The 23,448-nt window shown below is 49.8% G+C and overlaps 1 protein-coding gene across 2 annotated transcripts in view; it reads right to left on the bottom strand.

Moving 5' to 3' along the window:
* Positions 1 to 3,855: 3,855 nt before the first annotated feature.
* Positions 3,856 to 23,448, bottom strand: part of Lmo1 (LIM domain only 1) — a 39,746-nt gene continuing 20,153 nt past the window's right edge. For both annotated transcript variants that reach the window (XM_027942357.2, XM_027942356.3), the window contains exons 2-4: positions 8,871 to 9,084; positions 5,774 to 5,899; positions 3,856 to 4,264 (exon numbers count right to left, since the gene is read on the bottom strand). In XM_027942357.2, coding sequence (XP_027798158.1) covers positions 4,159 to 4,264; positions 5,774 to 5,899; positions 8,871 to 9,084 — 446 coding nt within the window. In that variant the 3' untranslated portion in view covers positions 3,856 to 4,158. The remainder of the gene's footprint in view (positions 4,265 to 5,773; positions 5,900 to 8,870; positions 9,085 to 23,448) is intronic.

The following is a 23,448-nucleotide window of genomic DNA, read 5'->3' as shown; positions in this document are numbered from 1 at the left end:
TCTCTAAGAAGGGGATACAGGTGGCAAAACTTTTTACAGGGAGGAAATAAGTTTGATGTAAAAGAATTTTTCGGTGGAAAAAAAAGATGGAAGAGTTTTTCAGTGTTGAAGATACTTGTGCTTTAGAGGAGGTTACCACATTGGTAGCATCAAAGAGATGCTGCTAAGTTGGGAACAGACCCACTGGTAGGACAGGCTGGTTGTTGCTGGGTGACAAAAGAGATACCAGGAAGAAGGAGTTCTCATGATAAGCCAAGATGAACCCATCTTCATATCAGCTTATCTTTTTAAATTCATTTCCAGGTAATTCTAGTTTTAGAGGTAAAAGCTAAATATTGACTCACAGGATGACATCATTTTCTCACCGGCATTTTTTCCAAAGGTGATTCAAAAGAGTTGCAGCTACAAAACATCTTTCCCAAGCCTATTTCACTTGGTACCATTGGGTGTTGTTGAGGATTACTCAGGGCCAGATTTGGTTAGCCTGTCCGTGAGTGGTCTCTGACAGCTGTAAGGCAGAGAGCAATTGTGTCTGTAGAGATGAGATCTCCCAGGCAGGAATGGCACGTGGGTTTTGTCTACAGCCCCTACTTGTCGCAGGATGTAGGGCAAGATTTCTGGGACCAGGCCCAGGAGGAGATAGGATCCATGTGAGGTTTCATGATGGGCTCTAAAGTAGTGTCAAAATTGGAATTGATACCTGAAACTCAAAGGTGGAATGTCTTCTCTCATAGTAGAGGCTAGAATAAAATAAAGGAAAGGGGGAGGGAAGGGTAAGATTACAGAAAGAACCAAACAAATACAAATTAACAAATGAATGAAAGGAAGCCTAGTAGAGGAAGAAGAAGGGGAGGGAGGTTGGGAGGGAGAAAAGGGAGGAAAAGGTGGGATCCTGAACTGAAACTGATTTCCATGCATGTCTGAGTTTGTCAGGAAGAACCCAACTACTATGTGTAACCATTAAGAGCTAATTAAAAAAAAAAATGGAATTGAACTTCTTTCCAAACATGGACTATGTGGTCCAGCTTTAGACCAAAGACTGAGGACACAGCAGATACCATATTCCATGGGGCCCAGGTGCCCTGTTATGGTATTTCTGATACCAGGCCACCAAGGAGGTTAGGGAGGGGAGATGGGGTCCCACAGGCTGTTTGTGAGAAGAGGGGATTTGTGTACAGCTGTAATGCAATGCCTGTCCACATCCCCACCACCCATGTGCCCCAGGCTCCAGTTGCTACAGCTTTTGATCTTCCCATTCAGCTCTTCCCCCTAATCATTCATGGTGGGATGCTATCCCAAGAAGAACCAGTCCAGAATAATTCATGCTCTAAACTTAACCAAGGTTCTCCTAGCAGGGTCTCGGGGTGAGAATCAGGCTTTGCCCAGGTCACTCTTAGAGGTTGTGAATCCTCCCCTGGTGCTTAATTTCCAGACTCCGGTAGCTGTTCCAGCTCTGCTTTTGTTGAACCTACTACCTAGAAAGTGTGGCCTCTGCTCTCCCCCAACCCTCTGCCTTCCTACTGGTTTCAGACCTATTGATGCAATCAATGCTTATGAGGCTTTTTCTTCAAAGCATCTTTGGACTGATCTAGGTCTTTCTGGTGAGGGGTTTCCCAGTCAGGACTTCACAAAGTCCAGGATGGTGACCCCAGCTCATCACGTAAGAGCAATACTTCACGTTGTAGATCTGGGCCATGTGGCTGGCCTGGGAAGCAGATCATCCCCGTTTCCCGTATGAGGGTGGTGAAACAGCAATAAATGGGTCCAGGATGCTGGGCTTGGCATGTTCCATGTCATCATGTTGAGCAGTGAAAGCTCCCCGATGGGGTCTGGGGTGGGCAGTGTGGGGCTAGGGTCTTCTCAGAAGACCAGCTCTGTTCCTGGGGGCTTTCAAACCCTGCCTGCCTGTGTTTGAGTCTATCTCATTGTGAGTGAATTAATTGTTGTGCAACCTGGAGTGGTGAGACAAGTTAATTACATAATTACTGCAAAATGACATGTTATTTCATGGCTGCAATATGGTAACTCTGTTGGAAACAATTGTAATTGCCCAGAAACTGCATTCGAGTGTCTCCGTTATCTCTCCATAACCATGTAATTAACTTGTGTTACAACTTTATCTGCAGCAAACTCTTAAGTTAAAAGTTAGGGTCTTGGGGCGGGCACGGTCATCCTAGACCTACGGGTCCAGGAAGGGTCTGGCACTTGGCGCTTTACTATAATCCAGGGAAATAATTTGTTCTTCCACATAGAGCAAGAAAATACCTCATTATGGACTCCAGTCCTCCATGTCTCTATGCACTCAAACTCATTCAAAAATTTACATTGCATATGATAATTATCATTGTATATGATAATTTCCTAGTCCCACAGCCACATCAAACCCACATCACACAAAAACACCCACTGTGGCCAGACTGACTGGCTATTTGCCTCTCTTCTCTTGCATATACATGGGTGCAGCTCCTTTATAGAAGGCAGATGCCCCCAAAGTTAAGAACTTTTACCCCAAGATCCCTGGCCCTAGCCATCCCTTCCCATGGACTGGGCCTCAAAAACGATTACTTTCCAAGCACCTGTGAGAGCCAAGCTATCCTCCCACTTCAAAGTGGAAGAGCAGGCCTGGGGGCGGGGTGCTTCGAGGGTGTAGCCCAGCCCAACCAGTTTCCTGCCCAGGAACAGGCAGAGCTTCAGGCCATAGTCAGGCTTTATCAACCCTTAGCTTCCGGCAGGGGTCAGGCTGAAAATAGCCCCTGGGAAAAAAGAAAGCAAGCTGCCTGATGGTGGGTGGGGAGCCCATTCTTACAGTTTTCCTTGTCCAGGCACTAGAATATCTCTTTTTAATACTTCTTAGTGATATGATAGCTTCTCAGGGCTAAGCTCTGTGCTTGGCCCTGTGGTGGTGTCCCTGCTGCTCAAGGTGAGCCTGGCTCAGCCAGGAAGGTGGAAAACACCCTGGTGTCTGCCTTTTTGCTGCAGGTCTGGCCGTCTTCTGGCCTGGGCTGAGTGCCTGCTGGCTTGCCTGTCTTCCTGCCTTGCCGACACCTGTGTGTCTGTCTGACCGTGTGTCCATTGGCTCGTCTGTCTCTGACTCTCTGGCGTCATTGCAAGTGGTGGTGTCTGCTGGAAAGAACTGGCCTGTCCCGGCTCTTCCTACGGTGTTCTGTCCTCACCATGATGTGCTTTGTTTTCCTGGCTTTCTCCATCTCTGGCTTTGCTTTCTAGTCCCACAGCAAGCTCCTCAGAGGGCAGGGGCTGTGTCCCATCTATGATTCAGCCTGTGTCTGATTTGCTCTGCCAGCCCACTCAGCATAGGGTTGAGACAAAGTAGATTAAGGTTTGCTGACTGACTGACTGTCTCCAGCCAGCATGCGCCAAGTTGGAAGGAAACAGAATTGGTCTCACTCACTGAGGAGCAGAAAGTAAGACCCCAGGTCAGGTCCAAGACAACAAACACCGTCTGTCATCCTGAAAGGGAAGAGGGGTTGTAGGAAGGTTCTTCCATGATAGGAGGCTCAGGATTTAAGGTCCTACTGTGGAGCAAATCAGAGCTAGGCCTCCATCTGTGCAGTCTTTCTGGGGTCTCAGTGGGGGTCTCAGGAACACAGGATCATCTTGCCCTTCTTCTTAGAGGCTTGCTTAGAGCCAGGGTATATATGTTCTCAGCAAAGGGGAATACCCTAATTCTTGCCTGTGGCTGGGGATGGGGGACTCTGAGTTGTTCCTTCCAGTTTCTTCCACCTAAGGCCAACCCCCCTGCTTGGCAATAGCACATGCTGGCCGTCCACTCCATACTCTACCCAGGGGGAGGAGACTCCAGGTTTGTGTCAGTCATGTGAACAACGCAGAGTAACATCCCCGGAAACATTCATAAGTTTAATCCACGCCAGTAATAAAATCGCATTACATTTCTCATAAAATAAATGTTCCCATTTATATACAGAAGACAGACTGTACAGGCCCAGCCCCAGCCCCAGAAGGGGTCACACACAGACAGGCGGCAGCAGTGGAGGAAGTGCCGCCCTCCCATTGAGGATGGAGAAGTTCTATGTCGGCAGGACAGTGGCTGGCCAGCCCTTGCTGGCAGAGTGGCTTGCCGGCCAGCCTGCCAGGCGGATGGCAGACAGACAGATGGGCCTGGAGGCCAGGCGCCGGGCGTTACTGAACCTGGGATTCAAAGGTGCCATTGAGCTGCCCCTCCTCATAGTCCATCTGACACAAGATCATGTTGTTCTTCAGGAAGAATTTGTCTCCCACGCAAAATCTAGAAAATCCAAGCGAAAGAGAGAGAAGCCATGGGAGGGATCCTAGTGAGTGACAGGACCCAGCCTGGCCCAGAAGGCAGGATGTGTGGGAGGTGGGGTCCTGGGATATGTTTGCTCCTTGAACTTTCTATAGGGGAAAAGTCCCACAGAAGGCCTAGTTAATTACCCTTAGCCAGGATCTGCAGTGTGAGATGCAGGACAGACAGACAAGTCAAAGAGGGGCCACAGGTCTCCTACCGTCAGGTCTCCCATGTGTGGGGGCATAGGGAGTGGAGAGGTACAGAAGTAACTTATCCCAAGAAAGGGAGAGAAAGAGAGCGCAAAGAAAGAAAAAGAGGAGAGGTGGTGAGAGATGGAGATAGAAAAGGGAGGTACAGATAAAATAGTTGGTTTTTCTCTCTCTCTGTTTCCCCTCCCCTACTTAGGAGGATGACTTAGTCGAGGGCATGTTTCCTCAAATACAATCTATAGGCTGCCTGGAAAATCCTTCTAGGATATCCTATTCTATCATTTCTTCTCCTACCCAAGGGAGGCTATGCTATGAATCTCTAATCCTTTACAAATATTGGGGGATCCCAGCCTTTCACTCAAAGATGTCCCCAGGGTGGCTGAGGTCTTCATTGAGCCCCAGGGTCACTGGCCCAGTCCCAGCAGATCCCAGTCAAACCACCAGGTGGCGATATAACCTCACCAACTCCTCCTAGTGGTGGGTCTGGCCAGAGCCTCCAGCCAGACCAGAGTTCCCTGAAGGTCCCTATGGACCTCACCCTCTGGGAATACTTGTGAATTCCTACCGGACCTGGGGGCTCCTGAGAAGAGGGTCTGCTTTCTGGTACTAGGCCCCTGTCAGGGGTGAAGGGCTCTGGCTCCTTAAGTACCCAGGGCTTCCCAAGGGATGGGGCACTGAGTAGGGCCCAAAAAAATCTCAAAAGCAGCGGGGCTGGAATCAGATTCACAAGAGTGGGATCAGGAATGAGTGGCTAGTCCCTGCAGATCTAGACTGTACATAAACTCACATGCATGTATTTACACATAAGGATACTGTGTACACATACCCCTATATATAAACATTTGAAACACATTCACAGGCATACTCATCTATGTACACACAGTACACACACACCCCTTGCACATGGACATTTAAAAACACACACATGTACACATATGTACATATGAATGTTAATTCATACATATATACCCACTGTACATAGACATAGACATGCATACTATGCATATACAGTAAACTCATGCATACCTTATCATGATATTCATTCAGAAATGTGCCATATGTGCACACCCAGTATTGGGGTATGCACATTTCACGTCAAAGCTTAGGCATACATAAAACTCACGCACATATGTGTTCATGACAACATGCATACTCAGCCACACAACATGTGCACAACCCACATTTGCATGCCCACCTCCACAGCACTCCTGGCCCACCCAGCATGTCTCAGGCTGGGGTCTGGGGAGTATGTTGGGTCAGCTACAGGTCCAGCACTCACCTCTGGTTGCAGAGCTGGCAAGCGAAGCAGTCCAGGTGATACACATTGTCCCGGGCTCGCATCACCATTTCGAAGGCTGGGATCAACTTGCTGCAAGCAGCACAGTTTCCTGTTGTGCCAAACAGCCTGCCAGAGAAAGAGCACAGAGGACTCAGAAGCTTGCCCAGGAGCTGGGGGATAGGGAAACTGCCTCTATCAGAGCCACTCCCAGCCTGCGGGACACAGCTTGCCTGGGAAAGGGGTAAATGAACTAATGTCATCATCTAGATCTTGCCAAAAAATTGGCACCCTACTCCTAGCGAGACTGTGGAGGGGGACAGGGATTGGCTGATACTGCCCCCCCAAACCCCTCCCAGTTCCCACTAGGGTCCATCAAGCACCTTGAGCCAGCAGGAGACCATTAGAATGGGCTCTGGGAAAAGGCTCCAGACTCACACAAGCCTGAGTTTAAGAGGCAGTCTGCCCATCAAGGGTTGTATGTCCTTAGGCAAGTCACTGAATCCTCCTGAGCTTTTCTGAGCCTTGTTTACCACAACTGTCAAACAAAGACCAAAATACACTCCTCACAGGGTTGTTGTAAACTCTTAGTCACAACTCATTTGGCAAACACCTGACGGGGTTTCCATGGGTCAGGTACCACTCTAAGAGCTCACAAAGATGACCTCATTTGATCCTGACAGTAGCCCTGCAAGGTGGATATTTGTATTAACCTCCATTTTCAAGATAAGAAAAATGAGCCAGTGGCACATGCTTATAATCTCAGCAGATGGGGAGGCTGAGGCAGTTGGATCACAAGTTCAAAGCCAGCCTCAGCAACTTAGTGAGGCCCCAAGCAACCTTGTCTCGAAATAAAAAATAAAAAGGGCTGGGTATATGGCTCAGTGGTTAAGTGCCCCTGGGTTTAATTCCTGGAACCAAAAAAAAAAAAGAAGAAGAAGAAGAAGAAAACAAGGAAGAAAGAAAAAAGAAAGGGGAAAAAAGGAAGAAGAAGAAGAAGAATGAATCCTAGGGAAGTAAACAACTTGCCAAGGTCACATGGCCTGGATCTAGGGGGAGGGAGGTTCTCTATACCACTATATGATGCAGCCTTCCCACCTTTAAAATTATAGGGCTTGATTAAATCCTTTTCCTGCAGTGGATTGTGTTACTTGCCCAAGTCTCCCTTTCCTTCTCTGAACCTCAGTTTATACTTCTGTAAAACCGGAATGCTGGACCAGATGATTCTTTCTAAAGATGCATCTAGATCAGAACTGATGCCCAGAAGATGTTCCAAGGGCATGTAGCACAATGGCCCCCTTGAGGTTGTCACCTCTCCTCAACTGCTGGCTGTAGAGCTCTAGGGAGAAAAACTTCACTTCCTTCCCAGGCAGGCCAATCCATGGCTGGATGATCCAATGGTCTGCGCCAACCAAGCTCCTCCTTGCTTCTCTTCTGCATAGAGGCAGGACAAGCCCCAAGTGAGGCAAGGGGGCTGAAAGGCAGGCAGGAGGCCCCAATAATCCCTGATTTGTCCAGCTCAAGCTCTGGCACCTACAGACGAGCTTGGTTCCATTATTCATCAGCCTGAGCTGCCTGGTGGCTCAGATAAAGGCAGACAAAGGCTGTGTCACAGCATTTGCCTGCCAACAGGGGCCTTCCTGCTACCAACCCAAGGAGTGGTTGCTGAAGAGGGGCAGGCTCAGGACAGCCATACCTTTGGCTGAGCAGCTCAAGAAAGTCACACCCCTACCCTGGCCCACTGGTCTACTGGCCCCCAAAGTCATTCTGTGTCATTCCAGAGTGCAGGAAAAAGATCTTTCAGCCCCTGGGAGCTGTCAGTGCCAAGAATGACACAGGCTCTTTGGTTCTCCTGACAAGCACGTCAAACTCGTTGGTCCTCCCTCTAAAAGTCCTTTGGATGGTCTTCCACCTCTCCCTGGCATGGTAGGTTCAGCTGCCCAAGTGGATACCCTAAACCTCCAGACTTGAAGGCCCTTTCTAGGTCCCCAAGGGGTGATTCCCAGGAGCATCCTTTACCCCTCCTCCTGGCCTCAGCCTCTTCACTCCAGCCCCAGCCAAGAGCACTAAGCCACAGATCCTGTTTCATTGCATCATCTTTTTAAACTCCTGCAAAAGGCAGGAGTTAGAAGAAAAAGTACAGACAGGTAAATCTCAGCCTCTTCAGGGAAGTAGGGGAGCTTCCACTGATAACCCCACCCTGTTCCAACTTGCCCTGATTTTAGTATAGGAGCCCCACAGCCCTTGTCCCAACCTGTTAATTAATGCGATGGGCCTTCCTTCCCTACAAGGCCCGGCCACCATCCAGCAGTCTGTGACAGAGCCAAATGCAGGTGCTGGGTCTCAGCCAAGGCCCCTGCTTTGTGGCCTCCTTCCAGCCTTGCTGATGTCATAAATGGCCTGAGGAAGAGTTAATTGGGGGACACAGCCCCAGGGGATGAGATCCAGGTTGTGGGGAGGGGGTATTAGAGCTCTGAGGAATGCAAGGCAAGGAAGCAGGATTCTTTTCACCATTTCACAGGGAAATAAACTGACCTCCCTACCCCAGAAAGCTAGAAGCCAAAGGTTCAGAGCTGGTTCAAACCCAGGTCTTTAAGCTCCAGCATTAGCTTGTCCTAGGGTATGCAAGGCTACCTGCCAGGCTCCAAGGCAGATGGGATACCTAATCCCAAGCACCACCTGGAAAGGGAGGGAGTTGGGCACTGGGAGAGAGATGGGCAGGAGACTCCATCAGAAAGGAAGGCCCAGGCAAGCCTGAGCTTCCCCACCTGCTCCTCAAAACCCCTCTGAGGTGTCCCCTCCCAGATTCCAAGAAGGGGTGTGTCAGAAACACCTGGCAAGGGCTGGAGCCAGGCTGGTGTCCTTGGGAAGTTGCTACAAAAGCCTGCCTGGACCAAGCTGGCCCCAAGTCCAAGGAGTTAAAGATATGGGCCAACCCTCAGGTGGCTCCTGGGGCAGCAGGGCAGGGGTGAGGCAGTGAAGAATGGGCTGTGCACAGGGGTGCTGTGGCTAGAGCTGTGGCAGAGTCACGCTGGACCTGGAAAGATGGGGGTGCTCTCCAAGCAGTTCAGGGCTGGGGAGGCTCTGCGAAGGGGCCCACCTCAGATAGTCACGACGGCACAGGATGAGATTGGCCTTGGTGTAGAGGGTGGAGCCCACCTCGCCCAGGCGGCAGTCACAGCAGGCACACTTGAGGCAGTCTTCGTGCCAGTACTTGTCCAGTGCCTTCAGAAGGTAGCGGTCCTTGATTTTGCGGTTACAGCCTGCACAGCCCTTCTGTTTCCCTTTGGGCTGGACGGAGAGCATTGGCACGCCTGTGGAAGAACAGAAAAACAGATGGACACAGGACTGGCTTGTGGCTCTGGGCCTCAGGGCACATTCTTCTTCTGGGAATGGGGAATTTGCAGCTTCTTTCTGCTGCTTCTGCTAGGTTTGGGGCTCCCAGGAGCCCTCACTTTCTACTTTCTCTGTAGTAACTTTCTCTCCTGGCTCTGGATCCTGCCCTAGGAGCAGCATGGCCTGGCCTGCTTCCTGGCCCTGTGAAGAGGCTGCAAGCAGCAACAGCGAGCCCCGAGTCTGCTCTGCTCCAGGGCACACACAGCCTCCTTTCTGGCCTTAATGAGCCACTCCTCCTCTTCCTGGCCACTGCCCCTGTGCAGTGTGATCTGGAGAGGCTGAAAGCCCTCTGCACGCAGCCACCATCTCATGGACTTCCAGCCACAGGCCTAGGAATAGAGTCCATTAGAATTCCCAGATCTTTCTTGCCGACTTGTGTGTTCCTCACTGTGCAATGGACAATGTGAATTGACCATTCCAATCTAGTCAGGCTAAACCTCTTGGTCTACAAGTGCAGAACTGTGGGAATATCAGGAAGAAATTGAGTGTGATTAAAATACTCCCCAAAGAGCTCATGTGTCAGGCAATGTAGCAATGTTCAGAGGTGAAAAGACTGGATTGTGAGAGCTGTAACCTCATCAGTGGATCAATCCACTTGATGGATTAATAATTTGAATAGGTAGTAACTATAGGCAGGTAGGGCATGGTTGGAGTAAGTAGGTCACTGGAAGCATGACCTTGGAGACTATATCTTGTTCCTAGTTCCTCTCTTTTACTCTCTGCTTCCTAGCTGCCATGAGCTGAGCACTTTCCTTCACCAGACCCTTGCACCATGATGTTCTGCCTCATCTTGGGCCCAGAGTAATAGAGTTGGCCAACCACGGACTGAACCTCTAAAACTGTGAGTTCAAAATAAACTTCCTCCGCTGAGTTGCTCTTTTCAGGTATTTTGATCACAGCAATGACAAAAAGCTGACTAACCCAGTGAGAGACTCCTGGGACACTCCCAAGAGGGAACAGGAGCTTCTGGAGTCCTAGTGCCTGCAGAGAGGTGGGACCCTCTGGGGGTCTCCTCAGGACGCTTCAGCCAGAGTCAAATATCTACTTGCCCTCACCTGAGAGGGATGTTTGGAGCCTTGGGGCCTTGAAGGCTGGGAGGGAAATGTGGGGGTTCTCAGGAACCTGGCCTGAGACTTTGCGAGTGAGGTGCCTGGGAGAACTGCCTACAATCCACCCCTCCTGAAAGCAGGGGTGGGGTGGAGGCAGGTGTCTTCCCTGACAAAGGCACAGCTGGATGGAGGAGTTGAAGGAGCCTCCCCTGCCTGCCTCCCCACCTTTCCAACAAGGCCTGAAGTCTCCAAAGGACCACTGCTCTCTCCAGGGCAAGAGTTCAGCTCCTGTCCCCTGGTTATCACTCCCATTCCTGGCCTTGCACCTGCCCCCACCTGGGGGTGCTAGGCCAATTTCCCTTTTCTTTCCCCCTTCAGGTATGGCTTTCCTCAGGCTTCAGGGGACAGTCAGTCATCAAGGGGTCTCAGTCTCAGAATCTACAGATGTCAGTCAGAAGGCCCTCAGTTCTTCCAGTCATAGGCTCTTATTCTACAGATGGAGAAACTGAGGCCCAGATGGCTAGAGGGGGCCAGGGTAAGCCAACCATCAAGTTGGTCCTGCAACTCTTTCCCTCTCTTATGCTCTTTTTCAGCCCAGCTATATCCTCAGACTTCTGTAGCAGAAGGGGTAGGCCCTTGGGCCAGAGCAGCCTTCTCTGCAGGGAGGGAGCCAGGCCTGCTGCAGGAACAGCGGGCAGGTGAGGGCAGGGAGGAGGCACCACAGGCTTCTCTCTCCTCCCTTCTCTAATGCCCCCAGGGCCAGTCTGTTAGCTGGGAAGTTTTGCTGCTTAATTTCCTTAATGCAGCTCTAAAGGTTAATTGGTCTGAGAGAGTGATGGGGCTCAGGATGATGCTGTCCTCAGGCTTGCCTATATCTCCTCTGGTAGGGTCCAGACTGTCCCTGTCACAGAGCTCTTAAGGATCCCATAGAGCAAGTCCCCTAAGAGCTGAGGGTCCTATGAGGCTCCGGGGCCTTGCCTATAGGGATAAATAAGGTATAGGAAAATAAGGGAGAAGTTAAAAATGGCTGGATTTAGGGAAGGCCTAGGGTTCAAAGAGTGGGACTTTTGTCCCTGAGACCTGTCGAGGGAGTACCCAGCCAGCACAGCTCTGCATGTAAATACTAACTCTAATCTCTATCTTGAGCACCTGTAAGGCTGATGTCCTCCTTGTTCACCTGGGCTTGCAGCAGGCCTGGCTCCTCCCTGCATCAGAGCCCCTGCCAGGGTTCTTGATTTGTGTGATTATTGGCAGGTGGGTGTCTTTATCTCCTCAGGGGATACTCCAGCCCACTAAAGTATACCCCCAAATTAAGGGGACCAGTGGAGACCCCCAGCACTAGAAGAATCTGTCCTACTCCTTCTTCTATCTGGGCAGATTGGCCTTCCAAGTTCAGGCTCCAGCATGCCTGGCTGCAGAGCCAGCAGGCTCAGCTGTCATCCTAACACTCTGGGGTGTGACACCTAGAAGAGCATGTGGAATTCCTGAGCAGCAATCCATAAGCTGTTCTTGGTTCCTTCTCTCTCTGCTTGTGCCTAGGCAGGCCTGCCACATGCAAGTTATCTAGAAAGTGTGGGCACCCCTCCTGTGGTGTGCGGAACTCTGGTTCCCTACGCACTGCAGAACTCTAATAGAAGCTGTGTGGCTTCTGCCAAAGCGTCCCATGTGCCCCATGGCATGAAACCCCAAGGCCAGAGCAACGAGGGACCCTTGAGATTTATCTGCTTGGAAAGGCCAAGGTCCTGGAAGAAGCTGGTCACAGAGTGTGCCTTTGGATGGACCTGGACTGGACTCCATATCTGCAGCTTCTGGTCAGGTGGTCCAAAGCTGGTGTCTGGTCTTCCTGGGCCTCAGTTCCCTTTCCTTCCCAGGAAGGAAAACTGAAACAATCCTTTGTTTCCCACTGAGGATGGAAGAGCTCTGGGAGTCACACAAGACAAGGGAATCTTTCTTTGGTCCTTAGGGAGCACCGCATGTGGCTTGCTCCACTGGGCTAGTCCAGGAGACTCAAAAATGTCCCCAGGAAGGTGAACAACTTTAAGCCAGGGAGCATCTTCAGTCTCTGACTCCCCAAATGGAGGGGAATGCTACCCAGAGGGTCCAGGCTCTCACTCCATGTCCTGCCTCCCAGCCCCCCACCCAGCAGGCCAGCCTGCCCCTTGCAGACCCTTCTTCCCTCCCTCCCTCCCTGCCTGGCTCTGGAAGCTAAGCCTCAGGCCATGCACTTTCCATTAAGGAGATAGCATCCCTTTGCTGAAGTCCATTTGGGATCCATTTTAGTGTTATCTAAAAATCAAATCTACATGGTAATCCTTTTAATGTACTCCTGACTTCAGAAAAAAACAGCTTTGCGCTCCTTCAGGAAAGGTTTTAAAGCATTACCCAGTAATTACTACTCACCCATGAAAACACTGATATTTTTACAATGGATGATGTTTGTGCCGACACACACGCCCGGGCACACGCTCAGGCGCTCACAGGGCGTTCAGCAAAATAACCAGTTCACTGGGCCTGTGTGTCACCCCTAAATTTTAGGGTATGGGGGAACAACATTTAAGGGGAAACAAGTCAAACTCCAACCCCTACCTCTATCGGGGTGGGGTGGTGGCAGGGCAGCTGGAGAGAGGCAGCCGGGCTACAGGGACAGCCTCCTGGTCTGACTCATCGGCTGCCAGACACTTACCCTCAGTGGGTAATCTGGGACAAAGCCAGACAGCCTGGGTGATGGGCAGGGACTGCCAGAGGTCATTCTGCCTCACCTGCATTCTTGCTCCAGTTAGGAGAGAAGCTCTTTTTACACGGACCTCCAGAGTTTCCTGCCAGGGCAGACTCCAGGCCTTGGCGATGCCTATCCACCTAGCACAGCCCAGGCTGCCCCGCAAGCCCAGCATATGGACTTTTTCAGAGGCCAAGCCTGTGGGCTCCCAAGCCCAGTGGTACCTCCAGCTCGGCCAGTGGCATTAGTTGCTGTTACTTACTCCCACTGTCCACCAGTGAGCTCCTTCCTCCAAGGCCAGTCTTCCACCAGTGTGTCTATTCCTCCCAGCTCCAGGTCATTCCAGGCCATGCTCTGTGCTTCCCCTGCCAGGGACCACTGTGGCCAGCACTGGGGACTCTACTGGGCATCTGGGAACCCTCCCACATGCCAGTGCGTCCTGCTTGGCACTGCTGGACCGACTCCTGGCAAAATCCTGGAACGCTGTCCTTTCCATCCCACAAGTGGCTCTTGTTTGCTCCTGTTCCAGGTCTGCACTCGCCACTGCTCCAGGAAGAAATGCCTCTGTCCTGTCTACGACCTCCCTTCCCCAAAGGTCAGAGTCAATGAGGGCCCAGGCTAAAAGCTCAGACCTGAAAGAACAGTGGCCCTGGAGCAGACCCCATCACCTTTCTGGGGAATGGGGCCATACAGTCTCTTTCCACACAGACTGTAGAGAGGCAGGAAGGAGTCACCACCCTGTGACCACAGCACAGAGGTTGGCACCAGCTCCACCCAGGGGATGCCATCCCTGCTTGGCTTTTTATTACTGTTTTTTTTTTTAAATGTATTTTTTAATTTTAGGTGAATACAATAATTTTATATTAATTTGGTGCTGAGGATCAAACCCAGTGCCTCATGCATGCTAGGCAAGCGCTCTACCACTGAGCCACAACCCCAGCCCCCTGCTTTTTTTTTTTTTTTTTATCTTGACATAATTTCAAACTTTTTGAGAACAGTAGAAAGAATTCTGTGTCCTCTTCACCCAGATTCCCTAAATGTAACCTTTCATCACAGTTGCTTTATCTTCCTCTTTCTTTCTACCTATCTATAATTTCCTCCCAAATCATTTGAGAGGCTCTCTACCAGAATACTTTGGTATGTAAATATTTTGCATAATCACAACACAATAATCAAACCCAGGAAATTATCATCCAAGTAATATTCCCATCTAACTACAAATCTTATTCTAATTTCAACAATGCCCCCAATAACTTTTTTTTTTTTTTTCTGGTACTGGGGATTGAACCCAGGGCTGCTCTACCACTGAGCTACAATCCTAGCCCTATTTATTTATTTAGAGACATGGTCTTGCTAAGTTGCCCAGGCTGGCCTTGAGTTTGTGATCCTCCTGACTCAGAGTTCTGAGTAGCTGGGATTACAGGTGTACCCCACTATACCTGGCCCAATAATATTTTTTATGGCAAAGTTTTGGGTCACACATGGTGTTCAGTTGTCTACTTAAACATGGAAGAATTTCTATGCCTTGCCTTCAAACATAGGTATGTTTGAACCCTACAAGCCAGTTATTGTATGAAATATCCCTCAATTTGGGTTTGGCTGATACTTTTATCCAGATGACCTTAATTAACCATGTGCCTCAGTTGTCTTTTTGCTAAAATGGATAGGAAAGCCATAGTTACAGAGTTACCATTAGCTATAAAGGAGTTAAGGTATGTGACATCCTTAGGACCAACCGAGCTTGACAGTAAAGTTAGCTCTAATGAGTGTTACCCCATTTAGCACTCAGGGGAGGACAACCCCAGTCACAGCTCCATCTCAGGTCTCCAAAATAGTGAGGGATATTTATTTTGCAGAGTGATAAACTGATCTGAATGTGCCACTGTGGTTAAAATCACAGAGGCACTGGTTAGAATCTGGTACCACCCAAAGGCCAGTCTAGTGGTCAGTGCATGTATGTGGATGAGGTCAGCCCTCTCCATTCAGCAGGCTGGCCTAGTGATCACTCAAGTGTGAAGTGGTGGCTGTGGCAGCTCAGAGGGCAACTCAGGAGGTCCCTCTGGAGGTCTGGGGAGACCCCTGGGGACACGGGCAGGTATAGCCTTGGTATTTCTTATAATCCCTCAATGTACCTCAGTCCTGGTTCCATACCAGTGCCCAGGTCTTCCCTGGCCTGGGATGAGGAGACTCAGTTGCAGGCCCTGCTCAGAGCTCACAGAGCACAACACAACTGCTCATTGCAGTTCTGGGGCTCCCCTTCCTCACCACAGCAATGCCTCTGACCCCTGGGACAGGGAGGGAGCCTAGGCTGAGCAATCTGCAGGGAGAAGATGCTGATTGAGTACCCACCAGTGTTCAGCTTCTAAGGGCTTTGTTCATAGCTGCCTTATGAAATAGGTATCATGATTACTACCACTTTAACAATGAGGCATGAGAAGTTCATAACTTGTCACAGTTAGTAGAAGACAGCTGCGATTTGAACCCTGGCAATCTGTCTCCTGGGCCCAATCGCCTGACTCATCTGCTAGATGCAAGGCTGTATGCTGAGGTGCTTAGAGACCCAAACAGGAGACTTTATGGAGACTAAGAGACACAGGAAGGTTTGCGATTGTGGCTCATACAGCCACAGGACTCATGCAGAGCACACAAATACTTACCCATGTATGTGTGATCACACAGGTACAAAAGGAGCACACAAGGAGAAACTGTGTCTGTTTTTTCACCCCACAATAGTTTTATTCCAGTGCCCAGCCAAATGCTGGCATATACTAGGTGCTCAGTAAGTTACACAAAAATGTACACCCATGCATTCCAAGCATGCATGTGCATGGTGTGTATAAGCATGCATTTGGTGTATTCACATAAATATACACCTTGGCACAGATGCACACACCTGAATGGGCTGTCATGGGGATGTTTTCTGTCTTAAAAGACTACAGCTCCAAAAAAGGGGATCATAGCTAAAAGTAAAGCTCTGATTTTAACAAACCCCCAAGTGGCCTAGAAATAGAAGGAAATGGAAGACAATGAGCCCCTTTGGTTCACCCAGGTGGATCCACATAGAGCCTTGGAGATTGTCCAGAATTCAATCCAAAAGCCTCACATCCTCAGCTGCAAGGGTATGGGGGTAATGGGCTTGAGAGGTCTGGGTCCCTGCCAACTACAAGGTCCTCTGCCTGCCCAGGGCCACACCTAGACCTGGAACTACAGAGCAGGCTCCCAACAGGGCCTGCCGGCAGCCCCTCCTGAGCATCAATCCCCTTTAATAAGGAAATTTGAAAGTGTAATCTAATTCTGCAGAATCTCTTTAAATCTCGTTTTCTCAGAAGTAACTTCATTTCGCACGGACACATCCAGCCTTGTGAGAAGGCCTCCATTTCACACCAGTTTTATCTCCACAATTTCTCGTCTCGCTGCACTCCTATCCCAGGGTCTTGCCATGTGGCAGGCAAGGCCTGAACTAATAGCATTTCCTACTCATTTGGAATCAAAAGCCAACGAGAACAACTGTTGAAACGCGTGGCCACAGCCACCTCGCTCACGCTTATTTCTGCCTCCTCTACGCACCCATTCACAGGAGGTTGTTTACTGAATCGGATGAAGGAGGGAAGTGGGGGGTCCCATGGCCTCCAGCCCCCCACTTGGGTAGGGAAAGGAAGTCTGGGAGGCTGGACTTGGCTCACAGAGTGGGGGTCTGCTCAATGGAGGGACTGGCACCTTTGACTCTGGTGCTTCCCCTAAGGGGAGTCACAAGAGGCAGGTAGTATACACTTATGGACCACGGACTCTGCGGACACATGGCCTCAGCTTGAGTTCTGGCTCTGTCGCTTCCTAATTTTGCCTCAATTTACTCACCTACAAATGAGAATAGCCTATTTTGAAAGATCATTTTGAAGATTAATTTAAATAATAGGTGCAAAATACTTATAATAGAATTTGACATAATAGTTTAAAACAATCAGCTAAAAAAATTTATATATATTTTACGGCCCAATATTTCTATTCCTAGGTATATGCCCAACAGAAATGAGAGCTTATATCTACCAAAATGGATAAAGGAATGTTCATAGAAAATTTTTTTCTAATAATAGCTCCAAACTGAAAACAATATGAATGTTCAGTCATAGAAACAGATAACAAATTATGGTTTATTGATGCAATTGAATACTATGCAGCAATAAAAAAGAATGGATTATTAACACACACTACCTGGTTGAATCAGACAACATAGAGTTAAATTAAAGGAGCCAGACACAAAATGTACGTACTATATAGTTCCATTTATATGCACTTGCCAAACAGGAAAGACTGATGTGATGTCAGAATAATGCTTACTTGAAGGGAAGGGGACTGAATTATAAACTGAGAGGAGATATGAGGAAACCCACTGTTTAAACAGGCTTACACATGTGTAAAAACTCATTGAATGGAAGGAACATTTGAGACTTGGATTTTTTATACATTATACTTCAATTATAAATAGAACTAAGATGGAGACCCTCTCAGACAGAACTCTGGATACCTATTCATAAAACACACCATCTATTCAGCATTTCCTGGGCCAGCTGCTGGGCTCAATTATTTCAGTGAATCCTCATATGAACTCTGAGGTACTATGTGATTACCCACATTTCACAGATGAGAAAACAGAGGACTAAAAAGGTTGGGGCCCTTATCCAAAGTCACACAGCTCAAAGACTGCAGAGTGACAATGAAATCCTGGACCTCAGGCTCCCATTCTCATTCAAGCCTGCCCTGCTGCCTCCCTGCACAGCCAGTGTGAAGGAGGAGACTGAATTGGTTCTCCAGCGCAGCCTGGATGCTGGAAGACGCTGAGGGTGGGGTGCTGCATGCTTAGAGCAGTGTGGAGGTTCCGACCAGGAGGAATGGCTGTCCACGCAGGGCACTCATTTCATGTTCTGCGCGTGGGAGGGCCACAGGTTGTTTCTGCTCACCTGCTGGTCCTTCAAAAGTTGTGGCTGCTGTGAGATCTTTAAAGGGTTTCTAGGTGTGGCCAGCAAGGCGACAAGGGGACAAAAACTAAGAGGACCTGGGGCTGGAAAGGCAGCAGAAAAGTCATGCAGAAGCAGAGCCAAGATGTTTACATTGCAGCCTTGAGAGGGACAAAGAGGCCTTGAGATGACACATGATGCTTAGGAACAGACCCAACTATGGTGGGGCTGGGGGGCCTAGAGCCGCAGTAGGGGAGGGAACCTTAACCAATGGCCAGGACCTTGTGTATGAATGAGGGGGGGTGGGGAGTGGAGAGGGTCCTAAAGGGGGGCTGGCACCGAGGAAGACAGTTAAAGAAGTACAGAAATTCTCGCCTTCTCTAAGGTGCAAAGGTTTTCCTGCTCTCTCTAGTCCACCACAGGAGGGAAGCCCTACGGGGAGGTCTGCTCAGTCCCACCCTCAGCATCAGCAGCCATTGTCCTCACATTCGACTGGATGATAATAAACTGCATCACCCCTTGCTGAGTGCTACTTCATGCCAGGAGCTTTACACTTGTTAACTCAGCTCCTCATGACCCTGAGGCTGTAGAAATGATGCAACTTGCCTAAGGGAGGCCTGGGAGTGTCCAAGTGAGGCCAGAAGTACATGCTGCTGGCCAGGAAGTGCCCTGTGCCCTTCCTGCTCTATCCTAAAACCAGAGGTAGTACTGTCACCTTTTTTTCTAAGCAATGGCAAAGTGAACTTACACTTGGACCTGGTTTGGACCCTGCCAAAAGAAGATTCTGGCAGGGATATGTCAAGGCCTGGTAGGCTGACTGGCCCCAGAGGCTGAACATATTGGAACCCTGGGAGGGGCCATTTCCTGTGAAGAAATAGGAAGCAATAGGTATTTTCACAGTGTGTTTTGGTGGAGGCAAACCTGACCTTAGCAATGTTGCACCTAAAGCCAAACATGCTATGACCTTGGAGTACCCAAAGATGAAGGGGCTGAGGTATTCCTACTCATGCCTTACAGGCCTTTGTTATGGAGGGAAGTGAGCCCAGTAAAACCCAGAGTGGATTGTCTTAGTCCTTCTTATGGATCGGATATGAGGTGTCCCCCAGAAGCTCATGTGTGAGACAATGCAAGAAGGTTTAGAGAAGAAATGATTGTGTTACAAGAGCCTTAACCCAATTAGTGACTTAATCACCTGATGCGATTAGTTGAGTGGTAACTTGGCTGAGAACTTGCAGGAAGGCCCAGAGGACACTCTGAGTGAGGGTCTGGGGCAGGTTCACATGGGATCTGCTCTTGCAGCCTCATGAAGTTTTCTGTGGTTCTTTACTGAAGAACCTAGACATACAGGAAACTGCATGTGCTCCTTTGGAGGCTCAAGTTAACTACATAGTCATCTGTGGCATGGGAGCAGGCATCCTCTTTCAATTCCTCGGTGTGCCTATAGCCTCAGATTTATCTCAAAGGCAACAGGTCTAAAATGAGACTCCTGATTTCCTCCCTTGAGCCGAGCCCTGGTGCCCTCATCCCTGGCTTCCTTTCTTGATACCCACACCATCATCCACCCAGAGGCTCCTGCAGAAACTCAGCATCATCCTCACCCTCTCCCCCTGCCACTTTCTGTACCCACGCCACCTTCTTCCTGTTTCCAGAGCTACCGCCATCTTTCACCACACCATAGCAGAGCCCCCAGCAGCCTGCTGGTGTCTAGTGCCTACCACCCCGTCTTCATTAGTGTCCATAAACCAGTCCTCATTCAGCAGCGGGAGAAGTCTTTCCAAACAAATCAGGGCAAGTCACTGCTCAGCGTGGAACCCTTCTTCCATAGCTTCCAGGGACTGAGCATAACACCCCTACTCTTCATCTAGCCTACAAAACCCTCACGTGGTTGGGCCCCTGCCTCCCCCGTCGCACTGAGCTCCAGCAGCACTCTGGATCTCCTTCCTGCCTCAGAGCCTTCAGATGTGCACACACCTTCCCCGCCCCATCCTGGAGCTTCAGCTTAAATGTCTCCTCAGAGAGGCCTTTCTTACCTCATTTCCTCAAATGACCTGCCCTCCCGTCCCCTCCACCCCTGGTCATTTCCTTCATGGTTTTTAATCATAATTTGTAATTATTTCATTTTTCTTCAGTGTGCTTACCAGAAAAGTGATCGGTTTCTCTTCAAACAGCAGAAGTCCCATGAAGGCCTGTTCTTAGGGCCTTGTCTATCTTGTCTATCATTGTATCCCCAGTGTTGAACCCCACAGCAGTGGCTTTTAAAAATATCAGTTCGACTAATGAAATGAAGAGACTGGGTGGAAGCTATCCAGATATTATTGGTGAGAGTTTGCTGGCCAGAGTGGGCTGATTCAGATTGGCAGGCTCCCGAGAGTGGGGCCTTGATCAGGCTTGTTGCTGTCCCTGTGCCACACATCCCAAGACACCTGTGGCTCTATGGCTGTAACAAAACATGCAGATCCAACTGCCTCAGCACCCAGGTCCCACTGCAATAGCAACCAAGGTTTTTGAGAGGCACATTCCAGGGCCTCAGCTACAAAACAACAATACTCATATGAAGTGCAAACCCTTTATCCCTTCAAAAAAGGAAAAGCAAAATTCTGTCCTTTAGCCTCTGCAGACCCATGAGGAAGGAGACCTCTGCTCTCTGTCTACTTTATCCATAAATACTTCATCCACCCCTCAGGGAGTGGCAGGCAGAGCTTAGGTCTGGATGTAAGACCAGCAGCTCAGTCTTTTCCTCTGCAGTTCTGGCCTGGGCTCCTCCTCTCCTAGACACAGACCTAGCCTCCCTCACTCCCTGCAAGTCCTGTTTCAGCCTCTGGGGGCCAGTGAGAGGAAATGAGTCCTGGATTTTGTGACTGAAAAACCCCAGGTCCAAGTCTTTCTCGGTCTGGATCCCCTATCCCCAAGCCATCCTGGGCTGCTGGAGCCTGTGCCCAGGTTCTTTAGCAGGATGCTGCCTGGAGCTACACAGCTGTGGGGACCAGAGGGAAAGCATCTGGAAGCTGTGTTCTCCAGACAGCAATTCAGGTGCTCCCTGGGCACCCTCGAAGCCCACGTCACCCATCTAATGAAATAGGGCTCCCAAGGGGCCTGCAATCTCCTCAGAGGAGGAGGACACAGACTCTCAGAGAGTCTCAATTTCACAGCATCAGAGATGTGAGCACCAACGCGCTGAACCAGAAAACGAGAGTCTGGCGGGAGCTGCAGACACACCGTGAGCGCCAGGGGATCGGAGATTAGGGCCCTTCAAAATCAATTTTGAATTCAAACTTTTAAATGTGTTCTCCAGGCACAAAGAGGGGACCCTCCAGGCAGGCTTGGCCTAGCCAGCTGCTGGGTCCTACTTCCTTCTCGATGTAGCCAGAGCCCATCTGCTAGCCACTGGGCTGGCCAAGAGAAGGGAGAGTATGGGGTATAGGGAGACTGTGCCCTGACCCCAGGACAGCAGGGATAGGAACTCCTTGGGTTTCTGCTAAGATAGCACTGCTCTGGGACTTCCTGTGGAGGCCCTGGGGGCTGTTGCAGCCCTAGAGAAAAGAGGTAAAGACAAGGACCCCATGGATTACAACCTGGCTGAGAAGGCTCATGGGGCACCAATGACTTAAGCCATTTACAGTTTGGGTTTTGGAGTCTGACAATTAGGGATTTATATTCTAGACCAGCCATGAGCTCTAGGGAGAAGATCCTTGCTCACAAGTAAATATCCCTTTTGGAAAACTGGCAAAAGAAAACCTACAGCTCCCAGGGAAGTGAGAGGGGCCTGAATCCCTGACATGGGAGCCAGCAGGGCAGTCTGGCTGCTGGTGTGGCTGCAGGCTGTATGAGCCACTTCATGGTTTCTGCAGCCAGGGAGCTGACATCCACACGGTCTGTCAACTGTCAAGCCATGTCTGGAGTACTGAGTACCAGTCTGGACACTGCCCTGTGATGTCACAGGGAGGCACAGGGCAGTGGGTCACACTGGGAACCTGAACAGAATATACTGCTCAAGTCAACCCCTGGCCAAAAAGCTGCAGGGCCTGAGGGAGGAAGGTCTTCGAGTCTTGGGTTGACAGAGGATGCTCCAGGAAGCCTAAGCTGTGGACCTCTACTCCTGCTTGGTTGCTGGAAAGCCATGTTTGTTCTTCCCAGCCTATGATCAGCCCACAGCTGATGCCTTCCCAGTCTCTGGGTGGGGAAGCTTGTCTATATATAACAATATTCTTTGACCCCTCACTCAGGCCCCCAGTTCTCCAAACCCCAGGTCACCTCTCAACTTGAAGCCACATTCCTGAAACATAAACATACAGGACTGGGAACCATTCTGCAGGTGAGAGACAACAGGATAGGTACCAAGGCCTGGTCCCTGCAAAGGCTTCACGGAGAACCCTCCTGGACTGAGCAGTGGGAAAGAAGGCTGGGGTCCCCAGATCACACAGGGGAGAAGAGGCTGGGACTCCCCAGCCCCTCCCACCCCCTAGCTCAGGAGAGGGTTGCTGGCTTTGCAAGGAAATTACAACGTGGGCCTGGGTAATGCTCCTTTTAGTTACAGCATAAACTGCGGCAATAAAGCGTACCTGGGGAATGTTTAGAGAAAGCACTAATGATTTCTTCCCCAGTGGTTAATAAATTCACTTCCAGATCAATTTGTTCGCGATAGAGCCCGGCGAGCGGAACCCGCGCGGCGGGCACAGCCGAGTGTGTCTTTTTCAGTATAAATGATTTATTACGATGATTAGCGGCACATAAACAATTTAAAATACAACGCTAATTAGTTTGGGGAAGAAAGGAGGGGAAAAGCCACCCTGCCTCTCTCCCCATTATGTTCTACTTCCCTAAGTGTGTACTTTTTAATTAAATCCAAATGTCACAATAAATTTAAAGTGTTTTATTACCACTCGGGCTAACTGAGGCAGTCATGCAAGCCCCCACTCAGGCATCTGCAGGCAGGGTGGGGGCAAAGATTGGAGCACCAGCAGGACTAGCCACAAGCTCTCCTCAAGACAAAAGTCATTCTAGATCCCTGCAAACCCCTCCTGTTTTCTGACAGCCCCAGGCTGGAAAACACTGGGACCACCCAAGGGACCTCCCACCTTCTGCTCACCTTCCTGGCCATTCCGAGTGAGATCTCCTTAAAGCTTGCTCTGACCAGCCCAGAAGCTAGTCACTTCTCCTTGGTGGTCACACAGCACCCTGCAACCCTCTTCAACCCTTCTTGTGTGTCTAGAAACCTCTTCTACCTACTACCTTCTGTGTGCCTGGCACTTTGTGTCAACTTTTTACCAAATGCTGGTTCCAGTGCTCTAAATAATATTATTATATTAATAATTATTGCTTTGATTATATGGATGGGGAAACTGAAGCTCAGAGAGATAGAACAACTTATTTGAAGTCTCACAGCTAAAAAGCAGACTTTTGCAAAGTCTCCTTCTATAGTGAACTCTACCCTGGAGCTCACACCTGACCATTTTGGGGCCCTGATTTCCCAGCTCCCAGGTTGGGGCAGAGAACATGGCAGCTGCTCAGGCATGGCCTTGTCTTGCCCTGAGACGCATCTGAGGAAGGGACTTGGACTCTGATGTG

This window comes from Marmota flaviventris, chromosome 9, assembly GCF_047511675.1.
Source record: "Marmota flaviventris isolate mMarFla1 chromosome 9, mMarFla1.hap1, whole genome shotgun sequence".
Taxonomy (NCBI): Eukaryota; Metazoa; Chordata; class Mammalia; order Rodentia; family Sciuridae; genus Marmota; species Marmota flaviventris.
Note: the sequence above shows the minus strand (reverse complement) of the source record. Positions and strands in the feature narration are given on the sequence as shown.